The sequence below is a fragment of the Ambystoma mexicanum genome, chromosome 2q (assembly GCF_040938575.1).
Source record: "Ambystoma mexicanum isolate Mex_15411 chromosome 2q, UKY_AmexF1_1, whole genome shotgun sequence".
NCBI lineage: Eukaryota > Metazoa > Chordata > Amphibia > Caudata > Ambystomatidae > Ambystoma > Ambystoma mexicanum.
In genome coordinates, this window is record NC_090924.1 from 815,554,515 (window position 1) to 815,581,058 (window position 26,544).

Below are 26,544 nucleotides of genomic sequence, written 5' to 3' on the forward strand. Positions count from 1 at the left end.
AACGAATGCTTGTCCTCCTTGAAAACGTTCTGAAGCTGGCATCCAGGGCAGGTCCTGAACAGCTTCACGGGCGTCGAGCTCCCTTTCTCCTGGGCCATGTCCGGCTAGGCCTTGGAACTCCAAAAGCATAACTCGACGAAATCTTCACCCTTGAGGGGCGTAGAAACGGTGGAGCTTGAGGCTCCATTTAACCGAAAAAATGAGAAAATCTCCTGAAAAAGCGCGAAAACGCAGCAAAAGCTTGAGAGCTACAGCACGAGGACTCCCAACACTTGAACGTGTGGTAAAAATCTGAGGATGGCTTCCAGGGGCGGGGCTTAGGGAGATGGCAGTCATTGGCTGGGGGCAGTATGACCCAGAGACCAGTGATTGGTTACTACTGAGAAAGACAGATCAGAAACAAAACTGATTTTTTCTATACCGAGGATTCCCGGCCTGACGACGGTGAATATTCATTAGCATGTGAATCCATGCCAGACCCCATGCTGGAGAAATGGCTTGCCACTCTACAAGATGTTGCGCCAGCCTTCCCCCAACCAGCGAACAATGGGACCTGGCCTCATGACTGAGGGGTAGCGGCTGCGGTGTTGCCTGAGGGTAAAGAGGCAACTGCCCAAGCGGCCTTGGCACCTCAAGTACCTTTAGTTCCACCTCTGGCACTCTTACAATGGCCTCTTTGACTGCTAGCTCCCCTCGCTTTACTGAAGGACGAGTAATAGCGAAAGGAACCACCCCTCCATTGCTGTCCCCTAGGACGAAAAGGCGGAGGTTGGCGAACTGCAGCGCCCAACGACTTCGCTGCAGCTTTGGAGGTCTGCAACCTCTCAAGGCTCTCGTCAGCCTTGCTGCCAAAAAGGTGTTCACCGTCAAAGGGCATGTTGAGGAGCCGGGACTGCACATCAGGAGGGAACCCAGACTTCCGCAACCACGCAAACCTGCGCATTACAGTGCTCGCCGCCATGGACCGGCTGACACAATCCGCCAAGTCCAAACCCGACTGAACAGCCTCACAAATAGCATCCTTGCCATCCTGAACCATAGCAAGGAAACCATCCCATTCGTCCCCTTCGGGAATATGTTCAGCCGCTAATGCAACACAGTTCCACAGAGTGTGTGTGAAACGAGACATGGCACATATGGAGTTGGCCGCCTGAAGCGCCATACCCCTTGAAGAAAACACTTTCTTCGCCCAGCCGTCAAAACGTTTGTCGTCCCTATCCGGAGGGATGATAGGATACGACACCTGCTTTGCCGGGGCCGTAGTGCCTGCACCACCAAACTCTCTGGAGTGGGGTGCCTAGACAAGTAGCAGGGGTCGCTACTGGCTGGACGGTATTTTCGCGACAAAGACTTGCTGTCATGATCTCTGCTTCCAAAAGATCAGGACTTGCCCGACTCCCTTGGAAGCAGACCCATAACCCCGGTTCCGAGTGCCAGCCAGTCCCAATTGGGACCTTTTGGACCCTGTCCTGGCGCCAGTGGCACCAGGCTCATAAAGATGCCCAGTCCCAGCACTGGAAGCGCCGGGCTCATAATGCTTGGGTGGACTTACCTGCAGCAGACCATGCTGCTTACTTACCTGCCAGTTGAACCCCTGATCCTCTTCTGTTTGGGACTACTTTTCCTGTTGGGTGGGGCAGGAGCCACTCCCTAGGTTCAGAACACTGGAACTCTTCTGGAAAGCAGGAACTCTTTTCTTACCTAGGCGTGGCTGTGGAAGGAGACACCTAAGCACTACAGGAGGCTATTTAAACCACACCCGATGGATGAATCTTGCTTTGTGTTATTCTGCATTCTCTGCAGCAGAACGCTCATCGTGTCTTCTGCTTCTGATCCTGGGCCTAAGGGAACAAAGGCTTACCATCCTGGAATCCAGTCTTCAGCAGCACCTGTAAAGACAAAGAAAGAACAGGTTAGCACTACGGTCTTCAGTGGCAGCGCATCTCTTACCTGGTCCATCGGCTGTCAGCAACGCCTTGCGCTGCATTCCGGCATCTGAAAGACAAAAGAAGGTGCGTTTAAAGACATTGGGCAACTTTATTACTCACGTGCCATTACTCCTTCCCACGCCGAATCCAGTGGGTATTCCAGCACCCTTCAGCTTATCTAAAGCTCCGAACTTGTACCTGCAAGATAAAAGGGACAGTTAGTGCGCATCGTGAAGCAGGCTACAAGCGCTTACTTACGTGCTTCCAGGCGCTTCTATTCCTCACCGGGTTCGATCCTCAACTCTCATCAGCCCGCCATCCGCCATCGCCGGAACCCTGCAAAACAAGAGATATCATTACAAAAGACTTTTAAGACATTTGAAGTGCCCAGAACTTACCGTTCGTGCAGTTAACGATGGACAGCAGTCCTCTGAGGTCAAGAGGCCTGCACCCTTATCCAGTGAAGAAACTGGTTACGGCACCCTGCCCAGAGGCAGATGGAGAGCTTGGCGTTCACTTACCTAAGGTGAGGGCGTTAACCTTTGGGGTTCTACAGGAGAAGAGAAAGGGAAGAGGAGAGAGGCACCCAATAACCCCAGTTCATTAATGCCATATTTTCTATCTGCAGACATCTTACTCTTCAAGTCAGACATACAGTGCACAGAGGTCCAGCCCAAAGAGCCAACCGTGTGTTACACATCACCTTTGTAGATACGGCATTCACCCAGTCAAGACCGGTGCCTCTGCGGGAATCAGGTGAGCGTTACAGAACACAAAGCCTACCGCAAAACTCCCACCCAGGCGCTATGGAAACCTCAGATACCGACCAGCTAGCCCAGTTACTTGGGGAACTAAGAGCAGAAGTGCATGCAGCCCGTCAGGAAACTAATGCTCTAAGAAGGGAACTGATTATTTCCAAGGCACGAACAGACGATCTCGCTAGACAATTGCTACAGTCACAAGCCGGACAAACTCCGTTACCCGCATCAGGGGCAAATCTTCCTTCAACATCCTCTATGAACCCAGTGCAGATCAACCTACCTGGGAATGTACCTCTGGCTCTGCCCGAACGATTTTCTGGTGACCCAAAGAGGTTTGCAGTATTTATTAATCAGTGCCGGTTGCACTTCTTATGCCGGCCAGCAGCCTTTCCAACTGATCAAGCTAAGGTAGCTTTCGTGCTTTCGTACCTTAGTGGCAATGCGGCAGACTGGTCGATCCCTCTAGTTAATCAAGATGATCCGGTTCTCCATGATTTTCAAGCTTTTCAGCTCAGTATGGAAAAACTGTTTGCAAGACATTCACAGGGGCAGGCCTTGGACAATGAGCTCCTTTCATTGCGACAGGGTAATCAAGACCTTTTGGCTTATATTGCGTCTTTCAACAGACTGATAGTGGAAACTCGATGGCCTGAGGACAAAAGGATTACGCTGTTTTATAGAGGTCTACGTGGAGAGCTCAAAGATGTGTTAGCCCAAGTAGTGAATCCCCCGCAAGACTGTTCGGACTATATTGACTGAGTCGTTCAAATTGACCACAGACTGCAGAACAGGAAGGCCGATCGTTCCAAGTTTGATGCTCGAGTATTTTCCAAACCACCAACTCCTACCAAAGGAGTAGACTCCGGGGAACCCATGCAAATAGGGGGCCTGAAAGGACCACTAACACAAAAGGAGCGGGAAAGGAGAAAACAGCTGCAATTATGCCTCTATTGCGGAAACTCGGGGCACTTTCTTCGAGACTGTCCGGTGAAACCAGCCAAGAAGGCAGTAGGAGCTGCAGTTACCAGGGTCACAAACTCTGAGCAGGGAAACGACCTCGCCCGACAAGAATAGAGGTCCTCTTGCCGAGCGTTAAAACCAGTTCAGTGACCTCGCATTTCGTGATACCTATGGTCCTCATTAGCCCTGAACAACCGGATCGATTACATGCGATTGAAGCTTACGTCGACAGCGGTGCCATCGGCAATTATGTGGATCATGAAATGGTTTTGAGGATGAATCTGACTCTTTGTCCAAAGGCTGTAAAGGACGTCATTACTACGGTGGATGGTACGGAGATAGCCTCCGGACCAGTAACGCATACCACTCAAGAAGTGACGCTAGTAAGTCAAGATGGGCACCATGAGAAGATCATGTTCGATGTGATCAAGGTCCCTCAATTCCAGATTATTCTAGGAATTCCTTGGTTAGAGAAGCAGAAGATCTGAGGATAGAGAAGCACAATCCTCAGATCGATTGGCGAGCAAGAACGGTTCAGTTTCCAGAATGTGTCTCTACTTGTCACCCTCGACCTGGTGTTGCACTGGCAGCAATTTCCTCGGAGGCTCCCCAGTTACCTCCTGAATACCTAGAATTCCAAGATTTTCCGGAAGGATCAGGCTAACTCTCTACCTCCTCATAGGTCTTATGACTGCCAGATAGACCTGATACCTGGATCTACTCCTCCTTGTAGTAGAATTTATGCCCTCACCGAGCCTGAGAATCTTCACCTCCGACAATACCTGGATCAATACCTAGCGAATGGGTTTATTCGTCCTTCCAAGTCCCCTGCTTCCTCAGCTTTGTTCTTCGTTCCAAAAAAAGAAGGGGACCTTTGAACTTGTATAGATTATCGCGCCCTGAACCAGATCACCTTTAAGAATAGATATCCGTTACCTTTGATCCCTGAACTCCTGGACCAAGTCAGAAAAGCATGCATATATACAAAGCTGGATCTTAGAGGAGCCTACCACTTGGTACGAGTAAAAGAGGGTGATGAATGGAAGACAGCCTTCCGCACCAAGTATGGGCTATTTGAATATCAGGTCATGCCCTTCGGACTTTGCAATGCCCCGGCCGCCTTTCAATATTTTATGAACGATGTCCTCAGAGAGCTCATAGATGTGTGTGTTGTTGTTTACATTGACGACATCCTCGTTTATTCTTCATCGGAAACTGAACATCGGAAACACGTGAAAATGGTCCTCGAGAGATTGCGTCAACACAAACTTTTCGATAAGTTGGAAAAATGTGTTTTCAATGTGACTGAAGTTGAATTCTTGGGATTCATATTATCACCTAGCGGAGTGCGTATGGATTCAAAGAAGGTCGATGCAATTCTCAAATGGCCATCGCCATCCTCCGTAAAAGGTGTTCAAAGCATGTTAGGCTTCGCTAACTTTTACCGCAGGTTTATCCCCGAATTCTCTCGAATAGTCCAGCCCATCACCGCCTTGTTAAAGAAAAACAAACGTTTTGAATAGTCTACCGAGGCGGAACAAGCTTTCCAGAATTTGAAGACTAGATTTATCTCTGCACCGATCTTAAAACATCCTCGCCCAGAACTCCCCTACATCGTTGAAACTGATGGTTCGAGCCTTGCCATGGGGGCAGTTCTATCACAAAAGAACCCAGTAACCAATCAGTTGCATCCCGTGGCATTTTGGTCCCGCAAATTCTCGCCTCCTGAAATCAATTACACTATTACTGATAAGGAACTTCTAGCTATCAAGTCCGCCTTTAAGGCTTGGCGGCATTATCTTCTGGGGGCCCGACACACCGTTACTGTGATTACAGATCACCGAAACCTGCAATATTTGAAAACCGCAAAAGCTCAATCCTCTAGGCATCTCCGTTGGGCACTATTCTTTGCCGAGTTTGACTTCATAATTACCTATCGACCTGGTACAAAAAACGGTAAAGCTGATGCCCTTTCTCGGATGGGAGTGGAAGAACATTTGATCAATCCTAAACCTGTACCTATCATTCCCGAACAAAGAATTCTAGGTGTAATCGCCACACAATCCATAGAGGAAGTTAAGGATAAAGCCAGGCTACTGGTAACTCCAGCAGACATACAGAATTGGCATCTGCAGGGAAAGGACTTTACGGTGAAGGACAACCTATTATATTTCCAAGAACGGTTATACCTGCCCAGCACAGATTTACAGAAAAAGGTAATCTCTTGTTATCACGATTCTTTAATGGAAGGACATCCCGGTATGACCAAGACCTCGGAAAAGATCAAGCGCTACTTCTGGTGGCCGTCTTGGAAAAAAGATATCAGAGACTTTATAATGTCCTGTGGAGTATGCGCCCAAAACAAGAGTCAAAAGGAAAAACCAGCCAGCCTCTTACGCCCTATTGACATCCCGCCTCGCCCTTGGCATACGCTTTCTATGGACTTCATCACCGATCTACTTCCATGCTCCGGATACAATACGATCCTAGTAATCGTGGACCTATTCTCCAAGATGGCGCATTTCATTCCACTCAAAGGCTTACCAACAGCAGCAACTCTGGCCCGAGAATTTCTCGAAAACATCGTCCGACTGCACGGTTTTCCTTCAGTTCTAATTTCGGATCGAGGTAGTCAATTTATTTTTCATTTTTGGTGAAGTTGCTGTTGGTCGGCTCAAATTTATTGTGAGACTTTCGACAAGCCACCATCCTCAAACCGACGGACAAACCGAGAGGACCAATCAAACTCTGGAACAGTATTTGCACTGCATGCTACAACAAACTGAAAAAACTTGGAAAGATATCCTTTGGATAGCCGAATATGCCTACAATAACTCTGTCCACTCGGGAACTGGGAAGACCCCGTTTTTTCTTTTATACGGTAGTCACCCTCGAACCTCGGAGTTGGATCCACTCCAAGATCTTGGAACACTAGCAGTAGACCACCTGCATTCTACAATCACCCAAGCCTTTAAGGAAGCCGTTTCTCACCTTCAAAGGGCTAAAGAACAATACAAGAAAGGAGCAGACCAACATCGGAAGGAAGCCCCCCAATATCAAGTAGGAGATCAAGTCTGGTTATCCACCAAATATCTACCTCTAAAAGGACCACGCACATTCAACCCAAGATACCTTGGTCCCTATTCCATCACTACCATAGTAAATCCAGTAGCGGTCAAGTTGGACTTGCCCCCTCACATGAAGATACATCCGGTCTTCCACGTCTCTCTATAAAAACCCGTGCAACCTCAAACCCGACTAACTACATCTCCAAAACCTAATCTAGTTGATGGAGAACTCGAGTTTGAAGTCAAAAGCATCCTGGATTCCAAGATCTCCAAATCTAAACTATTTTACCTGATTGACTGGAAAGGCTACGGTCCCCAAGAAAGATCCTGGGAACCTGCAGAATATGTCCACGCGCCTCGTCTAATCAAAAGATTTCATCGAACATTTCCTAACAAGCCCAAAACCCCGGAGAAGCCCGGTTTGGGAGGGGCCTTGAGGGGGGGTGCTGTCATGATCTCTGCTTCCAAAAGATCAGGACTTGCCCGACTCCCTTGGAAGCAGACCCATAACCCCGGTTCCGAGTGCCAGCCAGTCCCCTTTTGGACCCTGTCCTGGCGCCAGTGGCACCAGGCTCATAAAGATGCCCAGTCCCAGCGCTGGAAGCGCCGGGCTCATAATGCTTGGGTGGACTTACCTGCAGCAGACCATGCTGCTTACTTACCTGCCAGTTGAACCCCTGATCCTCTTCTGTTTGGGACTACTTTTCCTGTTGGGTGGGGCAGGAGCCACTCCCTAGGTTCAGAACACTGGAACTCTTCTGGAAAGCAGGAACTCTTTTCTTACCTAGGCGTGGCTGTGGAAGGAGACACCTAAGCACTACAGGAGGCTATTTAAACCACACCCGATGGATGAATCTTGCTTTGTGTTATTCTGCATTCTCTGCAGCAGAACGCTCATCGTGTCTTCTGCTTCTGATCCTGGGCCTAAGGGAACAAAGGCTTACCATCCTGGAATCCAGTCTTCAGCAGCACCTGTAAAGACAAAGAAAGAACAGGTTAGCACTACGGTCTTCAGTGGCAGCGCATCTCTTACCTGGTCCATCGGCTGTCACCAACGCCTCGCGCTGCATTCCGGCATCTGAAAGACAAAGGCTTACCTACTCTTCGCACGCTCCGGAGGCCTTCGGCGCTGCATCCCGCATCTGAAAGACAAAAGAAGGTGCGTTTAAAGACATTGGGCAACTTTATTACTCACGTGCCATTACTCCTTCCCACGCCGAATCCAGTGGGCATTCCAGCACCCTTCAGCTTCTCTAAAGCTCCGAACTTGTACCTGCAAAATAAAAGGGACAGTTAGTGCGCATCGTGAAGCAGGCTACAAGTGCTTACTTACGTGCTTCCAGGCGCTTCTATTCCTCACGCGGGTTCAATCCTCAACTCTCATCAACCCGCCATCCGCCATCGCCGGAACCCTGCAAAACAAGAGATATCATTTCAAAAGACTTTTAAGACATTTGAAGTGCCCAGAACTTACCGTTCGTGCAGTTAACGACGGACAGCAGTCCTCTGAGGTCAAGAGGCCTGCACCCTTATCCAGTGAAGAAACTGGTTACGGCACCCTGCCCAGAGGCAGATGGAGAGCTCGGCGTTCACTTACCTAAGGTCAGGGCGTTAACCTTTGGGGTTCTACAGGAGAAGAGAAAGGGAAGAGGAGAGAGGCACCCAATAACCCCAGTTCATTAATCCCATATTTTCTATCTGCAGACATCTTACTCTTCAAGTCAGACATACAGTGCACAGAGGTCCAGCCCAAAGAGCCAACCGTGTGTTACACATCACCTTTGTAGATATGGCATTCACCCAGTCAAGACCGGCGCCTCTGCGGGAATCAGGTGAGCGTTACACTTGCCCACTGCCGGGAGACACTCTGGAGCAGTCCAAGCCGCCGCCACCCTTCTCTGCAGAGCCTTATGAAGAGGCAAAACCGGGTCAGTGGGGGGACCGAGATCAAGGATGTCCGTGAGATCATCCTGAACGAACTCCCCTGGGGGAGCTGACCAACTCAAGTACTCGGTGACCCAAGACATAAGGGGCCGATATGAAGAATCGGCATGAGTGCCAGGCTCCGGCCTACAAAACTCCACCTCCGGAGATGTGTCCAATCCACTGGCATCATGCAGCGACTGCCACAGATCATCAAACTGGCTATGGCCCGAGATAAGGTCATCTGGAACCGTAACCGGAACAAAGCCGCCATCAGAGCCTTCATCACCCTCTGAAATGTACTCCAGGCGGGGAGAGGAAGACCTCTGGGGACCAAAGCAGTGCCTGGCCTTAGCCAGAGCCTGTCTAGGGGCAAAACCCGTGCCACGGGCCCCTCCGACACCACCGCCTCGAAAGGCGTTGAGGGCGCCGAACGAGTCGGTGTCGAGCGAACCGGCGTTGAGCTAATTAGCGTCGACGTCAGCTGCAGCGCCGCCAGCATCGGCGGCGTCAACACAGTCCTCGAAGCCGGAGCTCCGAGCGTTTCTCTCGACAACCTAGGCGCCGACGGCGTCGACGGACCCCCTCGGAGGCAGAGCCTCAAGAGAAATCGTCGACGACCTCGGCGCCACAGGCGTCAACGTCTTCTTCGAAGATGGCACAGGATCACACGGTCTCGAGCGCTTCGAGGACCGGGACCTAGCACGGGCATGGCGAGAACGGCTACCCTTGTCTGAGCAGGACCTCTCCCGGGAGCTGTGCCGACCACCCGAGCCCAAAGGCGTACGAGCCGTGTCTCTCGACCGGTGCCGACCGACCCCACTCGGAGGTGCGGACGGACCGGTGCCCTGCGATTCAAGAATCGCTAGCATCTGCTTCCCGAAGGAAGTCCATTCCTCTGGTGTCGCCTGCATGGAGGGATAAGCGACCCGCCGACGGGCGGAGTCCTCGGAAGAGGACGGGGAAGGCGAGCTATGCCGGCGCTTCCGGGAATGCCTCAAAGAGGCGGAGGAGTGGCGAGACGGACTCCTGGAAGGAGACCCACTGGACTTCCGACGATGACGCGGAGAGTCACCCCTCGAGTCAACCGTCGAAAGCCCCGCAGACCTCGACTTCCGGGGCTTAGACACCCGGCCTACCGACAGCTTCTTCTTGCATTCCCGCAAGGCCTTTGCCGTGAGCGACTGGCAGTCGACACAGTCGTCCGTATCGTGGGCCTCCCCGAGGCACCAGAGGCAAGTGTCATGCGAGTCCTTGACCGGCATCTTGGACCCACAGTCTCCACAGTTCTTGAAGCCCGGACGCGGGGTTGAAGATGAGAAAGACATCGCCACAAACAGGTCTTCACAACAAACCGGACAGGTTCAACGAACCGAGAATTGAAAACAGCAAACTCCAACGAGTCGAGGTGTACCGAGATTCACGAAGCAAATACGTTTGCAGAAAAAACGGAACTGAGGCTATGGGCGTCGTGCATCCTACTTATCACATCGGGTGACGTCGGCCGTCGGAGGAGGTCCTCGGGGACGGCGCATCGACGTAGGACGCAGATGCCAAAGATTTTCTGAAGCAGCACAGCTGTGGTCATTACCTGTCATAGATATGGAATACGTCGTAGGACCCAATCCCCTTGAAAGTCAGGTTTATTAATGTCCAAATTAATATAATTGGAGATATGTTCTCTAAAAAATACACATCACACATCACTGTTGGGGCACTTCAGAGTGATGGGTAATCCTTGAAAAAATAGGGAACCTGTGGAGTGCTTTCCAGGGCAGCTTTATATGGTCTTGCTAAAGAAAATTCATAAACATTCTGGTGCTCTAATTTCGTGGCTATTGATGAATAACAAGGTAATTTGTAGGTTAACAACATAGACCACTGTCTGCATATGAGGTATGAATGATAGAACTGTGTCGAATAGGGAACTCGGGTTCTTTGCCTTCTGAAAGATGGCCAATGGAATGCCAAGACTTGTGAGCAAATCTAATGGGAGCCTCATGTTCTGTCCCTCTTATTATGAGGATTATCCTTTTGGGCACTGTTCTGGCAAATTATATTTTCCTTTCTACAACATTAGATATGGTCAAGTTACCTAGTGATGGTCACCCAAAAGCCCAGTTCAGTACGTAAACAAATATGATTTTGCTTTTCATTGGCATGCATTTCAAACTGTACAAAGTGTACTAGAATCAGTAACAATAGGTGGAACTAGATCATGTACAAAAGTGCTGAAAGGGAGGAATACCTGAGGCCCTGCATGAGAACAATTCCACCAGCCTAATTTAAACATTTTGGCTGTTATTGGGAAGGAAGGATCAAGACCACAAGTCATTTGAGAATTGATTCCCCAAAAGAGCAGAGTCAAGGAGAAGCCCCTGCAGGGGTCTTTACAACCTTAGGCACAAATCCCTGACCACAAAGGACCAGACCAATAATACTGGACAATGATACTTTGAGTTAAATGACCCAAGAAGATCTCCGAAAAATAAGTACAGCTTATGGGCATGGCAGATTGAGGAGAAGTCTTTGGTCTCAGGGTTAAGGTACTTCCTGCAGCATAAACTGCCGGTGCACTCAGCTCCTACTTTAATTTATGAGAGGCTGCTTTCTTGTACATTTGGCAAACCTGTGGAAGCTCAAGAATGGCCAAAAACCGTCATGCCTCCCATTAGCAATTGAGATAACATGGTGGATACATTCTCAGAGAATGATTCCTGTTCGAAGCAGGGAGAGCAAACAAATCCCCAATTAACACTCATAAGAATATGCCTGAGCTGGGTATCTAGAAATGTAACCTGCCTGATGAACGGCAAGATGCTTTGGCAAAGAATGCTAAACACAGCTGTGTAGTTTGTGCCCCAACTAGGTGAAGATCTGGTGGTGACCTGCTTATGAGCCTCCCAGGATACTGAGGCATAAGCCACATCTCTTCTAGGAAGGAGATATCAGTCTTGGCATCTGCCTAGACCAAAAGTGGTTGACTCTTAAGAAATGTAGACCGTAAAGATCCCCATGTGTTACACAAATTGATAATTTCCTTCAATAGTAACAAAGTAAAGAGCATACAACAATTGTGTTTTGTCCAAGGTAAGTAATAACTTGAACCACTTGTGGAACCCCTGATCTCCTCTGATGATATTCACTAACTTACTTGCTTCAAGGATACTTAAGAGCTTTGCGGTTCAACGATTATTCAAAAGGCCCTCATACAGAAGAAAGCATGCACAATTTCAGCCACAGTTCCAGAATGTGATTGGTTTAATGGTTTTAATTAATTTACTTTTTGATGAGATGAGATGGTTCAATGCATGGCTAAAAATGTAATTAAGCCATGCCACCCTAAGCACAGTTTAATCAACAATCTCCCCAGTATGTCTATCTTTTGTGTTATGGATACCACTCCCATTTCCCCCATGTCGATTCAAAAGGGATTGCAGGTATAGAGACTAGAGTATTTTTAGAAAGTGTCACTATCAGTCAATCCATGTTTGATTTTTCTCTCCCCTCTCAGAGGTTTTTCATTCTAATTTCTCCTGAACCGATTTCCCAGTTCTCATAGTTACCAAGAAGAAAGTTGGACTAATCGTGGAGAAAGTCTATTTCGATCCTTATAGCTGGTATAGAGCCCTAGTGACCTTTGATTCCTCTGAACCCTTTCACTTAGCGAAGCAAATTTCTATTTAACTTCAGAGATTCCACATGGAAATGTCTACTTTAAGAGAGCCATGCTTTGTTTGAGATCCTTTTAGAAGTCCCTGATTGCAGCCAGAAAATCTTCTTTTGAAAGGTTTTGGTTATTACACGGGTTTTCATTCCATCCGTTCCTTTGATGTTATGGAGCCGTACTTTGGGCTTAATAAAAGTGTTTAATTACCCTTTTCGAAGATTTTTGGTGGCATGCTCAGGGTTTTATTTCAAGTAGGTCAGAGCAAAGTGGCAGCAGAATGTGGCGGTGTTTAAAACCCAGGCTTGTACAGGTGCGGAGTCAGTCTGGCTAGTGATGTAGATTAGGGGTTGCTGCCATGATCTAGTTTAAAGCTAACAACCCCAAACCCAGGAGCCTGGAGACCCTTTCAGATGGGTGACGCCACATATACGCAAGTGTGATGATCTTCATCCTGGGATGCTCACATTGATTAGTGACCTCTTAGAACTCCATCTTTAAACAAACAGGTGGAAGAGAGTCCTAAACCCACTTCATGAAAGTTTACCGACAAGTCACTGCATTTCCAATCTAGGGATCTGCCGTCTGCCAGCACACAAGCATGTGCACCCCTGGCCCCCTCAGCCTCAAACATTTCACCACCCCCGATTCTTCCTCTCTTTTCCAGAGTAATTTCCAGTAGCTGACCTGTTAAGGGTGTTTGATAGATTGCTGCCAATAAGCAAGGGTAATACTAAGGTTTGTGTGCGCTTCTATTCCTTCTGCCCACTAAAGCTCAACCTCATCATTGCTCTTGGCAGCCCACATTTAAAACATGGTCTATCCTTCACTTCCAGCAACCCTAGAGACCTCTTACCTGGGAGGATCTTTTTAATTGCCAAGGTGAAGGTTACCCTGCAGTGGGAGAGTGATGTTAGATGCCTTACCCACTAGTGAAGTGGGAGATTCTTGCAGAATAATTCTTCTGTTGTTAAAAGAAGACTGTTTTAGCAGTCCGCCATTTGGATCGCAACCCCATCAAGTATGATTTCATACAATTCCCTGGTTAAAAAGAGATTGAAGCAGGACAGTACAAATTCAAGTACCTCAATACTAAAAGACAAAATGTGTGGCTAAAAATCTTGTCGGGCCATCCTATGGTCATGATGTATTCAGTATCAATGATTCAGTTTTATGGGGGTTGAAAGGTAGCACTGCCTTTAGCACAATTCAATGTCTAGTTTTGTTGAGCTTGAGAATGAGATTTTGCTTAATTATAAAATCCTTGACTGTCCACATTAATATGGATTTATAACCTACATTCATCTGTGTTCATTAATTGAGAATGATAGTATATACTTTCAGTGACGCATAACACAATGTTATCAAAGAAACCAATGAACGTCTTCCCACCAAAATGTTTTAATGCTAACAATGTAAACCAGATGAACGCAGTTTCCGTATTACATTTCCAGCAGCTTGTCTTCTCGTAATTGTTGCAGTTTTCTTGATTTGGAAGGAGTCGTATATAGATGTATTTGACTGATTTTGTTGCAATATTTTAAAATCTGAGCAGATTTTGAAAATTCTCATTGGAAATTACAATCACTGTTCATTATTTTATTTTTTCTCTCTGCCTTTTCTGCTCTAATGCCTGATGGTTATATGCCATTATATTGACAGGGTCATGCATGTATCATAACATCATACAACTGTGCTTCACATAAGGGTGGGGTATTCCTTAATAGTAAAGGCACATGACTACCCGTGGTCGAAGAGCGGTGGCAAGGAACATAAAACTATTCTTTTTCTAGAGGACTTGGCTTTTTTCCTATTACCGGAAAAATTAAACGGGTGAGTAGGGCAGCAGCTCATTGGTGGAGGGGAGGAAGAGTAGGATTTGATGCTGTGCAGCGTACAAGGGACAGTGCTCCAGATACGATTGTGCAGTGAGAGTATTTTACACCCTATTTATTAAAGATGGGAGTAAAAAGGATGTTTGAGGAAGTAAAAAATTAATTGACATTTCTAATGGGAGTAAATATATGTTTTAACTCTAAATCCACAATGCTTTTGTAATAAATGCTTCTTTGCAACTAGTCATTTATGCACATTAAAATATCTATTTGACCACTTTGGATCAGTAATAATAGTAATTTCTTCCTCTGGCACTATATGTACTATTGGTCCAAACATCCAGAAGCCAGAGGATGGGGCCTTATGCATCTTTTTCCTATGTTTTTTGGGAGTATTTTAACTCTGTATTTTAATTTTTTGGTAGTATTTGTCTATTTGTAGGGAGTAACAGTGGGTGATACACCTCTTACCTGTAGGGGTAACAAAGGCCATAACAGTTAAAAGGTGAATTGCAACATTTCTTACTTGTTGCAGTGGGTAAGAGGTGTGTACCATTTTCAACCAGCTCAATGAGGGCCTAGAAAGGTGCTCTGGCCATTTTATCACATAGCAGAAGATACAAGCCATGTCTGCTCCCTTATAACTACAGGGGACCTGACCTAGGTACCCATATATGCTATGTCAAACAGCAGCAGCTCAAATCATGCCTTTTGTGGAGCAAAGAAGAAAGTCTTGGTACTTTAGCATCTTTTCCAACATGTGCATATTATGTATTTGGGCCTTTATCACTACACTTGGGAAGCAAAAAGGTACAAGGTCACTTTAAAAAAAAAGTCAACTTGCTGGAGTTGTCCCGTCCTTGTCCTTTTCATTGTCAAAAAGTATATTAAAAAGTAAACAATACATAAACCATTGTGATGGAAAGCCATCAAAGACAGGCACAAAAGGTGAGGAATGTTTTGCAACACAAACACTTACATTATCCCAGTAACTGATGACTGGGATCACAAGATACAAACTAAGGGACAGTTCTTGACCACCAACAGTTGTATCATGTTTAGGGATAGAGCACTTTTTTTGTCGCCTACCTAAATATACCACTCTTTGCATCTGAAAAAAGAGGGGATCTGAAACAAAATCTGGACTATAAAATGTTTTAATTTTCCTTTCTTCTTCATATAATATTTGAGATGTACCTTACAATAGTAACATAACTCTTTCAAATCTAATTCTTTCAAATCTAATTAATCACACCCACATCTCATTCTCATTCTATCGATGTTCATGTCCCAAATCATAGATCATTAATAAAACATACTCAATTAAAGACGGTTATTTTGTCTAAATACGACAACAGTAGTTCAGATTTTTTTTTTTGCATTAGTGTCCAAATGTCAATTAGGACTAATTTAGTTGCTGTTCTATATTCTCCAACCAGGGGTCTCTTTCAGTACACTCCTGCACATTTTTCTCTTTTTATCTAGTTGAAATCATTCAGACATGCTTGTTGTAATCCGGACTAAGGCAACACAAGTGAATCAGCTAATAAAATATCTTTAAACACATACGGCCCATATTGTATGGAGTGTTCCTTGTGATTTGGCTTGTCTTCTTCAAACTGTATTGCCTGCATATTACAGGGCCACACAAACTAAATCAGCAGAGCCCCTGTTACCTAGCATTGGGCAGATGTTCAGAGATTCAGGCATGTTCATACACTGGAATCTAGTTGAGCATATTAAAAGGCTTCAGGCATGTGCATTCCCTGCTTTCCCTGCATTCCCTGCAACACTAGTCCAAATGTATAAAATACAGTGGAAGCCATCTGTGATTTTGAAACAGAAACCATCCCCTCTCAACCTCTTTCCATATTAATGTGTGCTTATGAATTCAACAAAAGCTCTTTGTTGATTTTTGCCATGAAACAAAAAAATGTTACATTTTCCAAAAGCTCCAGGCTGAACCAAGGAGATTATTATGGGTTTTCTCACTTAGTAAAGAAGATGAATGCATTACATTCCTAAGTCAAAATTCAAAAACTGATTCATACTACGTAACGATGCTGTACATGACTGGTTAAGCAATGAAAGGGACTTACCTCCAGCTTATGTGCCCTTTCCCTACTTAGGGGCTCCAAAGGAAAGCTTAGGTTGTTGGCTTCCGCCATGGACCGAAGATCAAAATAGTACTTGGCGTAAACACTTGATGGCACATTGATGTTAAATTGTAGCAATTCTAGAAACTGACGCTCCAGTTCGTTCCTGAAAATTTTTAAGAAAAGGATTATTCTCTTTCTAATAGATTTGATTAGATTTACAATAAAGCTTTCATACATGTAGCAAAGTCAGATTAAAGCAGATTTAGAAGCGGCTGTAAAGATATAAAGCAAATTTGATATACCTCCAACTCTGTAAAAAACATTTTGGAATAAGGATACTCTTAATTGTTCTCATGTTGATTTTGAACCATAACATTTCAACTGAAATACACTGAAAAGGTACTCACTAGTGCAGTGGAAGTCTCAGCGATGCAAACAGGGAGATCACTCCTATTTGCAAATTTTCTAGCAAAGGTAGGGTAATCAAATCAGCATGAATGACCAGATGGATTTTAAGGCGGGTATCTTGGGGGGAATGGGGGGGCAGCAATTCATGGAGCAACACATTACATTCAAAGGATTTATTCTTTTCAAAGACCTCACTCCTGCTCAATTAGGCCAGAGCCCCATCTTCCATTTTGGCCCAAGTTATCATTTCTAATGTCCAAGTTGCCAGTGTTTTGGTGTTGGTTGTAGATATCTACAATGGTGGCATATCAGGCGCTTGACATGAAGGAGTCTCAGCTGTGCAAATGTATACTTCAAACTAATGGAGCAGGATGTTGGTACCAAACTAAGGGGCATATACTAGGAGAGGCCAAACTGTCTTTACCCATTAGTTTATCTCACTAGTTGAGCCCAAAAACAGAATATTTCAGGGTTTTCTGACAACCGATGATAAAATGTACCCTTCTAGATCCTGCAGCGAGATGGGTCTGCAGAATTTTGCTTGATCAATGGAGTAATAAGATGCAGCTGTTTAAAGCGAGCCTTGCGTGAACACAACTTAAACTGTGAGCACGCTCATATCATCTCCAAATCTGAAACTCTGCCCCTTAATTACGACATTTAAGCTGAGAACTAGGTTAGTCTGTATAGGTTTACCTAAAGAGGAATGACGCTGCACAAGAACCATGCCCAATTCCCAGCTTAGTTGTAAACAAAGAAGATATCTTCAGTATCAGTGAGAATCCAGGCCATGTCAATCTTGCTGACTTTATTTATGTTGTTATGGGTGCACATTATCTCAAAAGCAGTGAATGCATTTACGTTATACAAATCCCCAAAGATATTAAATCCACCTCTGACCCTTGGGCTCAAACCGATCTCATTGGCAGCAACAGCAAATCGTGGTAAATCCAAGATTGGACATTCTTTCACGAATGGGGTGTCGCTTATTATTTTCCTACGCACTTAGGCTTAGACTTTACAATACTATTGAGTTTAAACTGGGGACAGCAGGTAATGCTATGAAGGTTACCAAATGTGTCTTCAGTCTATTAAACACTAGAACAAGCATCTGAGAGTGAGAGGATTAATTATTGCTTACTCTAAAGAATTTGGTTTAAATAATGCATAGATTTATTTTGAGCTCTCATCTTGTTGCAGTGTACCTTTTGTGTAGATTAGCATTATGTTTCCATGTAAACATTGATTTTGTTAATATGGACTATGTTTCCATCGACAGCATTTTCATCAATTTCATGAATTGCCTCCTATTGAATGCACTCCCATTGAGTATGCTCTCATTGATTATGTTCCCACTGACTGCTATGCTTCAATGATTGTACTCATATGCTCGGTACCCTAGCGACTCCCACCAAAGGCTCCCTTTGAGTGTGTTATCAACAAATAGGTATTTATTAAAAGCTCCCTTAAACTGTGCCTCAAACTAGCCTATTTGAGTTAATCACTAGTTATGCTCCTACTGAAGGGTCCTCAGAGTGCTACCATAGTCTCTCTGCGCGCGTTTTGGCAAGAGTGGTTGCCAAGTAGGCTGTCTTGCTGTCCCATACTCTGCTCCTGTGTCAAGAGCGAACATTCAGTGGAACTACTGTAGAGTCTGGACTTTGCTTGGACTGTTACTTGTGTAACCTGTCCCGGTTATTGATAAACTTTGGGTCATATTGACTGCTTCCTGCCGGCCCACTTTCCCAACAACCTCGTAATAACCAGCGTTTCTGCGCGTTTTTGCGCGTGCCTTTTGGCAAGAGTGGTTGCTGAGTGGGCTGTCTTGCTGTCCCTTACTCTGCTCCTGTGTCAAGAGCGAACATTCAGTGGAATTACTGTGGAGTCTGGACTTTGCTTGGACTGGTACAAACTTTATTTAAAGACCACTAAGGAACTGTTAGAACTTAACAAAGGAAACAGTGGCTTATTTTCTTTATTTTCTTTTAGTTACTTGTGTAACCTGTCCCTGTTATTGAGAAACTTTGGGTCATATTGACTGCTTCCTGCCGGCCCACTTTCCCAGCAACCCCGTTATAACCAGCGTTTTCACGCATGTTTTGGCAAGAGTGTTTTTTTTTTATTGATTGATATTTTATTTCTATTGCGCTTGTACACAAGTGTTTCAAAGCGCGACAAGGCAAGGGAAGGGAACAGGGGAGAACAAAACAGCAATCTTACTTGGCCCAGTGACAGAGAACGCGCAAGTGCATGGGAGAGGGGGGAGAGGAAAAGTGCATGGAAAGGGGGAGAAGTGGAAAGTGCGAAGCAGAGGAGAAACAGATAAATGACAATAAATAAGTAATAAAGACAACAAACAGCGATAATGCAGCCAGCAATTTGATAGTGCTAGGTTTAAGGCAGCAGACAGGTTAGGTCTGATAAGTGCAGGAAGAAAAAGAGGGGGGCTGTATGGGTACAGATACAGACCCCAGTGCAAGGGATGGCCCGGAGGCAGTGCGGGAGGGTGGCAGGATGAGCAGGTACCTGGGCCCGAAGGACATAGGGTGGCCAGGTGCACGGTGCCAAGAGAGAACAGATCAGCAGGGGAGAGGGGGATCGAAGGCAGAAGAAAAGAGGAAGGTCTTGAGGTGCTTCCGGAACCAGAGATGTTTCTCCTCAAGTTTTAGAATGGCAGGGTGGCCGTTCCAGAGGGAGGCCCCAGCCAAAGACAGAGATCTACCCCCAGCTCGTTTCTTAGAAAAACGACTGACCCTGAGGGAGTTGGAGGTAGAGGAGCAAAGAGCTTGAGAGGGGAGGTATTTGCGGAGGGATAGCTGAAGGTATTTTGGACCCAGGCCCCAGAAAGCCTTGCGGACAATGCAGAGGGTTTTGATTTTAATCCTTGCCTCCACTGGGTACCAGTGGAGAGATTTCAGAGCTGGAGAGATACGATCCCAGGGTTTGAGGCCAAGGACAAGTCTCACAGTCCTGTTCTGGATTAGTTGCAGAGGCCGGAGAGTAGAGGCAGATAGATTTAGAAAGAGGCTGTTACAATAGTCCAAGCTAGAGAGAACCAGAGCTTGGGATACCATGAGCTTCTGGGGGAAGAAGAGGAAAGGCAGAGTACCTCTGAGGAGGTGCAGTTGGAAATTTGACTTTTTAGAGACCTCAGAGATGTGGGCAGAGAAGGAAAAGGTGGAGTCAAAGATGACCCCGACATTCTTAGCCTCGCAGGAGGGGGTAGGAGGAGGGCCAAGGGAGGCCGGCCAGATAGTGAGGGGTAAGGATGGTGAAGGTGTGCCGATGAGGAGGCTCTCCGTCTTGCTGGCATTCAGACAAAGATCATTGGCAGCACACCAATCTTGAATGGCAGTTAGGCAATCAGAGATGAGAGAGGGAGAGGCAGTGACAGAGGGCAGCCTGAAATTGAGTTGAGTGTCGTCAGCATAGCACTGGAAATTTGAGCAGAAAATGGCAATGCAGTGGGCGAGAGTTGCGAGGTATTGGTTGAAAAGCCAGGGCGAGAGGTTAGACCCCTGGGGAACACCACAGGTAGAGAGGAAGATAGATGAAAGGAAGGACCCAAGTTGGACCTGGGAGGATCGATCTGAGAGGAAAGAGGTCAGCCAGGCCAGAGCCTGATCAGTGATACCCAGGTTTTCTCGGAGACGGTTGAGCAGGATGGTATGGTTGACCGTGTCGAAGGCAGAAGAGAGATTGAGGCGGATGAGGACAGTGGGAATGTTAAAGTCAAAGTTGGAGAGCAGATCTTCACGGATGTTCAGGAGAGCAGTTTCCGTGCTTCTGGCAGCTCTGAAACCAGACTGGTGGTCATGGAGACAGCCAACAGAATTGGAATGAAGGTTAAACTGAGAGATGGCCAACATTTCCAGGAGTTTGCCAAGAAAGGGAGTAATGGAAATTGGGCGATAGTTAGCTGGACAAGAATGATCAGCTGTTTGTTTCTTGAGAAGAGGATGCACAAAGGAGTGCTTCAGAGGGGAGGGGCAAGGATCCAGAGGGAAAGGAGTGGTTGCAAAAATCAGCAAGGGCCGGAGTGAGGGTGTCAATGTGGTCCTTGATGGTTTTAGAGGAACAGGGATGAACCTGTTTTGAAGAGGTTTTCATAGATCGGACTTGTCTAGCAACCTCATCAGGGGTGAAAAGAGGAAAGGACGAGAAGGATGGTGGGAGGGCGGCTAAAGGAGGGTCAGCAAGCAAAGATGGAGAGGGAAGAGGAGGGGTGTGGGTGGAGAGGGTGGACAGGAAGTCCTGTTTTTTTTTTAATGAAGTGAGAGGCAAGGGCACTGCAAAGAGCCTGGGAGGCAACAATAGGGGTACAGACTGCAGCAGGGTTGGCCAGCTCCTTGCAGATTTTAAAGAGTTTGGCCGAGTTGTTAGATGCCGCAGAGACACGAGCTTGAATGTGGACTCTCTTCTTGGTGAGGACAGAGAGTCGGTATTGCCTATGTAGCAGGCAACAGGCCAGTTTGTCAGAGGATGAACAGGAAGTCCTCCATTTCCTCTCAGCTGCCCTACACTTACGTTTAAGTGTAGCTAGGTCAGAGTCATACCAGGAATTGCATTTGGCTTTGGACTTCAAAGGGATCCTCATGACAGGGGCAAGAGCATCAAGTGTATCAGAAATTGAAGAGTAGTGCAGAGACAGATTGAAAAACTGGTTCGGGAAGATATCTCGCGCTCACACCCGTACTTTCACAAAATTCCTCAACAATTTTAGTCAAAACAACATCAATTAAAATCCATCAGTGCAATGATTCCTGACAAAAAATGTTTTTTAATTTGTCAAAGAAAAACAGCCGACACGTGTTTCGACCTTAGGTCGTTCTCAAGGGTATGTGAAATTATACAGTCAAATAATATATAGCAATTAAGAAAATTAATAAATGGAAAACCATATCATATAGTTCCACATGTCAGGTCAGGATGAGAGAGGTTTTTTGCCATAGTCAAACATTTGAAATGATATGAAAGAAAATCACAAAAATCAAAAGCCATAAATTAGTTCATATATCCAGGAAATCTCTAATATGGAGACATTACCCCCATAAAAACCATTCTTTATAACAATTTCCAAATTTAACTAAATTTTAAAGAAATAATATTTAGTATTTCAAAATGCTTGTTACATGCATAGTTAGTTTTTAAACACAAAATCCTATTTTTTCTATTTTTTCACCTTGTGAGACCACTCTAGCTAGACCAAAATATAAATTTTCGTGAATTTGTAAATTTGACTGTATTCCCCTGTTGGTACTTGATCAATCATGCAATATTACTGTAACTAGGGCTTACCCCATATATAAATCACTAGAATTCTCCTGTTTGAAGTGTAACGGATCAATCGGTTTACTCGGTCTTGAGTTGTCAATTCAATTTTCAAATCTGTATATATTGCAGTAATATTGCATGATTGATCAAGTACTAACAGGGGAATACAGTCAAATTTACAAATTCACGAAAATTTATATTTTGGTCTAGCTAGAGTGGTCTCACAAGGTGAAAAAATAGAAAAAATAGAAAAAATAGGATTTTGTGTTTAAAAACTAACTATGCATGTAACAAGCATTTTGAAATACTAAATATTATTTCTTTAAAATTTAGTTAAATTTGGAAATTGTTATAAAGAATGGTTTTTATGGGGGTAATGTCTCCATATTAGAGATTTCCTGGATATATGAACTAATTTATGGCTTTTGATTTTTGTGATTTTCTTTCATATCATTTCAAATGTTTGACTATGGCAAAAAACCTCTCCCATCCTGACCTGACATGTGGAACTATATGGTATGGTTTTCCATTTATTAATTTTCTTAATTGCTATATATTATTTGACTGTATAATTTCACATAGCCTTGAGAACGACCTAAGGTCGAAACACGTGTCAGCTGTTTTTCTTTGACAAATTAAAAAACATTTTTTGTCAGGAATCATTGCACTGATGGATTTTAATTGATGTTGTTTTGACTAAAATTGTTGAGGAATTTTGTGAAAGTAGGGGTGTGAGCGCGAGATATCTTCCCGAACCAGTTTTTCAATTTGTATCTTTGTTACAAACTTTGTGGGAAGTTTGAGGGTAAGATATAACTTGCTGCCGACCCATTTTTTAAGATTTTTGGTGGTAAATAGCGCACATGACCCAATAGCGATCCCACAAGTGTTGGTAATTTGTTATTTTTGCTTTTTGTGCCTGCTGAAATCCACCACCAGAGATGGCGAGTTATATGAGTAACAGGGATGAGGACAGAGCTGCATTATTTGCACCTAGGGGAAGTACATCCAACCCCTTTAGGAGTAGTTACACTGCAACAGAAACACTTAGACAGAAATTTGTTAAATTGGAGAGATTGTCGAAAAAGGAAATTAACAAGTATTGGGAAAATGCATCCTTAGTAAATTATTTAGAAAATAACATCATTCCCCGAGGTTTGAGAATATTGATATTCCCAAACTTCGATAAGGATGAAGATGCTGATCTGGCAGAAAATTGGGAAAAGAATCTTAATCAAAGTTCTAGAACAATGTTAGAATTATTAATAACACATTCTACAAGAGAACACAAGAGGGTTATAGAACAAATCAATAAAGTTAAAGAAATCAAGGGTATGCCAAATGCAGAAAGTACAAAAGAGAAGAATTATGAGAAAATGAATGAAATCATGCGAGAATATCAAGATGACATTAAATTAAGAAAATTTAGAAAGTTTTTCAGAGATGACAAGGACTATAGATTACAACGGGTATATACTTTCCAACCTAAGTATGATAACATAACACCACCATCAAGAGTAAGTTCATTTAACTCTACACCTGCCAGCTCAGATCCAGATTCAGAGGAAGATGTCATAGACAATATGGAACTCTCTGATAACACTAAAGAAGTTATTGATGCCGCACCTAGTGGAGGAAAAAGTTTTTTAGAACAGATACGGAGACACAAAAAGGGAAATATCAGATTTATAAATCAAAAACAAGTCAGATTCACAACACCTCCAGCAGCATTTATACCAACACCAGGTTCCACACAAGGGGCAGGAGAGGGGGTAAGCGGAAGCGGGAGTGGAAGCTCCGACAAAGATCAGGGTCGTCCTGGAATTCTGACCAGGTCCAGTACCAAGAAACCACAGGGGAACCAATGAAATGCGATCTGGTTATCAATTTGTCGGATAAACGCCTCTCAGAGGTGGAAATTGCCGTGTTGAATAAAGGTTTTTCCTTTGCACCACGTGTAAAAACAGATTTTGTGAATTTTCAGATAGACATTTTCAAATTTATAAGAAAATTGAAATTAAAGAAATTCTTTGCAACTCAGGTAAAAGTGTTTCAGCCTTAGACCACTTTGAACCCGCTGAGTTTGTATACTATCTCTGACATTTACAATATTACTACCCTGACGAATTTAAATCAAGATACTATAGTGGATACAGAGTCAATTTGTCAAACATTGGGTGTCAATACCAGACATCTTGATTTAAAAGAATTAAAGCCGAAATCGAAATTTACTCCACAATTGGGTACAGAGAATGTAATTGAAACTTTCCATAAGGCAATCATTAAAGATATCCATAGACATATGGATAGTGGAATCTATAAGAGAAAGGGATGCAGATCCAATTTAAGGAAAGAGGAAACGGAAGCCTTAGTGGCTTTAATGAATGACAAAATGATAACTATCAAAGAAGCGGACAAAGGGGGTAACATTGTAGTGATGAACACTAATGATTATATTACAATGGCTATGTTACATTTGGATACTTCACAATGTTACACCCCTTTGAAATCTAACCCTACAAAGAAAATTGTAACTGAACATTTGAAATTAATACAGTCATGGTATGACAAGGGCTTTTTATCAGACAATGAAAAGGCTTTTTTGACCAATACGGAGCCGACTATGCCCACCCTATATTTTCTGCCCAAGATACACAAAATTTATGAAACTTTACCATCAGTTAGACCTATAATGAGTGGTATAGGGTGGGTAACAGAAGGTATGTCACAGTATTTGGATGAAGCTCTAAAACCTTATGTTTTGAAAATAAAATCCTACATTAGGGATAGTGGACATGTTTTGCAATCTCTCAAAAATTTGAAATGGGAACCAGATTATCTTTTAGCTACGCTGGATGTCTCAGCACTCTATACTAGCATAGATCATGATTTGGCAATTCAGACATTAGGCTACACCTTTGGAAATTCGTCTGCTTCTTATATACAACATATAGACATGCTCAAGAGTTTTTTGAGATTCACATTAGATAATAATGTATTTATCTTTAATGAGCAATACTATGTACAGGCCAAAGGTGTGGCCATGGGTGCAAAATTTGCACCGTCCCTGGCCAACCTATTTATGGCCCAATATGAGGAAAAACACATTTATGTACAAGAAACGTTTAGAACCAACCTAATAGTATGGAAGAGATTTATAGATGATGTATTAATTGTATGGAAAGGATCATCTGAATCATTTGAAACTTTTGTGGCACATACCAATAATAACAAATTTGGTATCAGTTTTACTGGTTCAGCTAGCTCGGAAAGCATTGATTTTCTTGATTTACATATTTTTGTTGACAATGGGCATTTTGAGACCAAAACATATTGCAAACCAACAGAGGTAAACTCTGTACTTTGTGCACAAAGTAGTCATCAAAGATCTACAATAGAGAATATCCCAGTGGGGGAATTTTATCGAGCCAGGAGAAACTGTAGTCGAGATATGGACTACCATGAAGAAACTAAATTGCTTGTGAACAGATTCAGAGATAGGGGTTACAATTTGAGATGCATAAAGAAAGCGGTTGAAAAGTACAAAGAATGTAGTCAAGTGGAAATTTTATGTGAACATGTAAAGAAACAACCAAGTGAACATATTTCTATAATAACACAATTTTCTCAAGACTCATCATATCTCTACAAAATGGTGTCCAAACATTGGGACATCTTGAGACTTGATAAGGATCTGCTACCTTTCCTGACGGAAAAACCTAAGTTCACTTTTAAGAGAGCACGTACTATAAAACAGAAATTGAGTCCGTCCTTTTTGAATATCAAAGAGGAAAATATTAAGGAGACTTGGTTAAAAGGAAAGAAGGGTTTTTTCAAATGTGGTAATTGCAATCAGTGCAAGTATGCACATGTAAATTGTGATGTTTTTTCTGATATCAATGGAATGACAATTAAGATTAAGGAATTCATTAATTGCAAAACTAGTTATGTTATTTATGCCATCATCTGTACATGTGGAAAACTTTATATTGGTAGTACCATTCGACAATTGAGATTTCGAATAAGGGAACATTTGGCTAGTCTAAGAAGTATCGACCCAAAGTCACCTTTTGCAATTCATTGGCAGCAATGTCATCAGTTAGATAATCAAGAAAATATTAGGTATATTGGACTAACACAGATTAAATTGGGGGAAACGAGGTGGTAATCTTAGGCTCAAATTAAGGCAAGAAGAATGCAAGTTAATTTGTTATTTTAGGAGTACTTTAAATGGTCTCAATCATGATCATGAGATGCATGTGTTTTTATAAATTGCCAATATCTCTTATGAATATCTATGATATATTCACCATTTGTGAGACCACTCTATCATATACCAAAATTAAACCTAATTTGTATATTCCATAAGGTAACTTTTACATACTTTTCATATATTATTTCATTTTAGTTACATAGTCTAAATTTATTGTTATTTTTTGAAGTCCACTTGAGGGATACTGAGTTATTTTGTGAGAATTTAAATTTCATTAAAGAATAGCCATTTGATGCGAGCACAGCAAATCACAAGTCACACGCCCGTGTTTGTTAAATGTACTCGAGCATGACGTTGCGCGTCCGTACGCGTGACGTCATCACGGTATCTAACGCATGACGTCATCGC

At 44.0% G+C, this 26,544-nt stretch overlaps 1 protein-coding gene across 1 annotated transcript in view; it reads right to left on the bottom strand.

Annotated features, from left to right (window-relative positions):
* The window catches only part of CCNY (cyclin Y), a 1,206,874-nt gene that overhangs the window by 46,026 nt on the left and 1,134,304 nt on the right, over positions 1-26,544 (bottom strand). Inside the window, exon 9 of the mRNA XM_069648029.1 lies at positions 16,242-16,404. Coding sequence (XP_069504130.1) covers positions 16,242-16,404 — 163 coding nt within the window. The remainder of the gene's footprint in view (positions 1-16,241; positions 16,405-26,544) is intronic.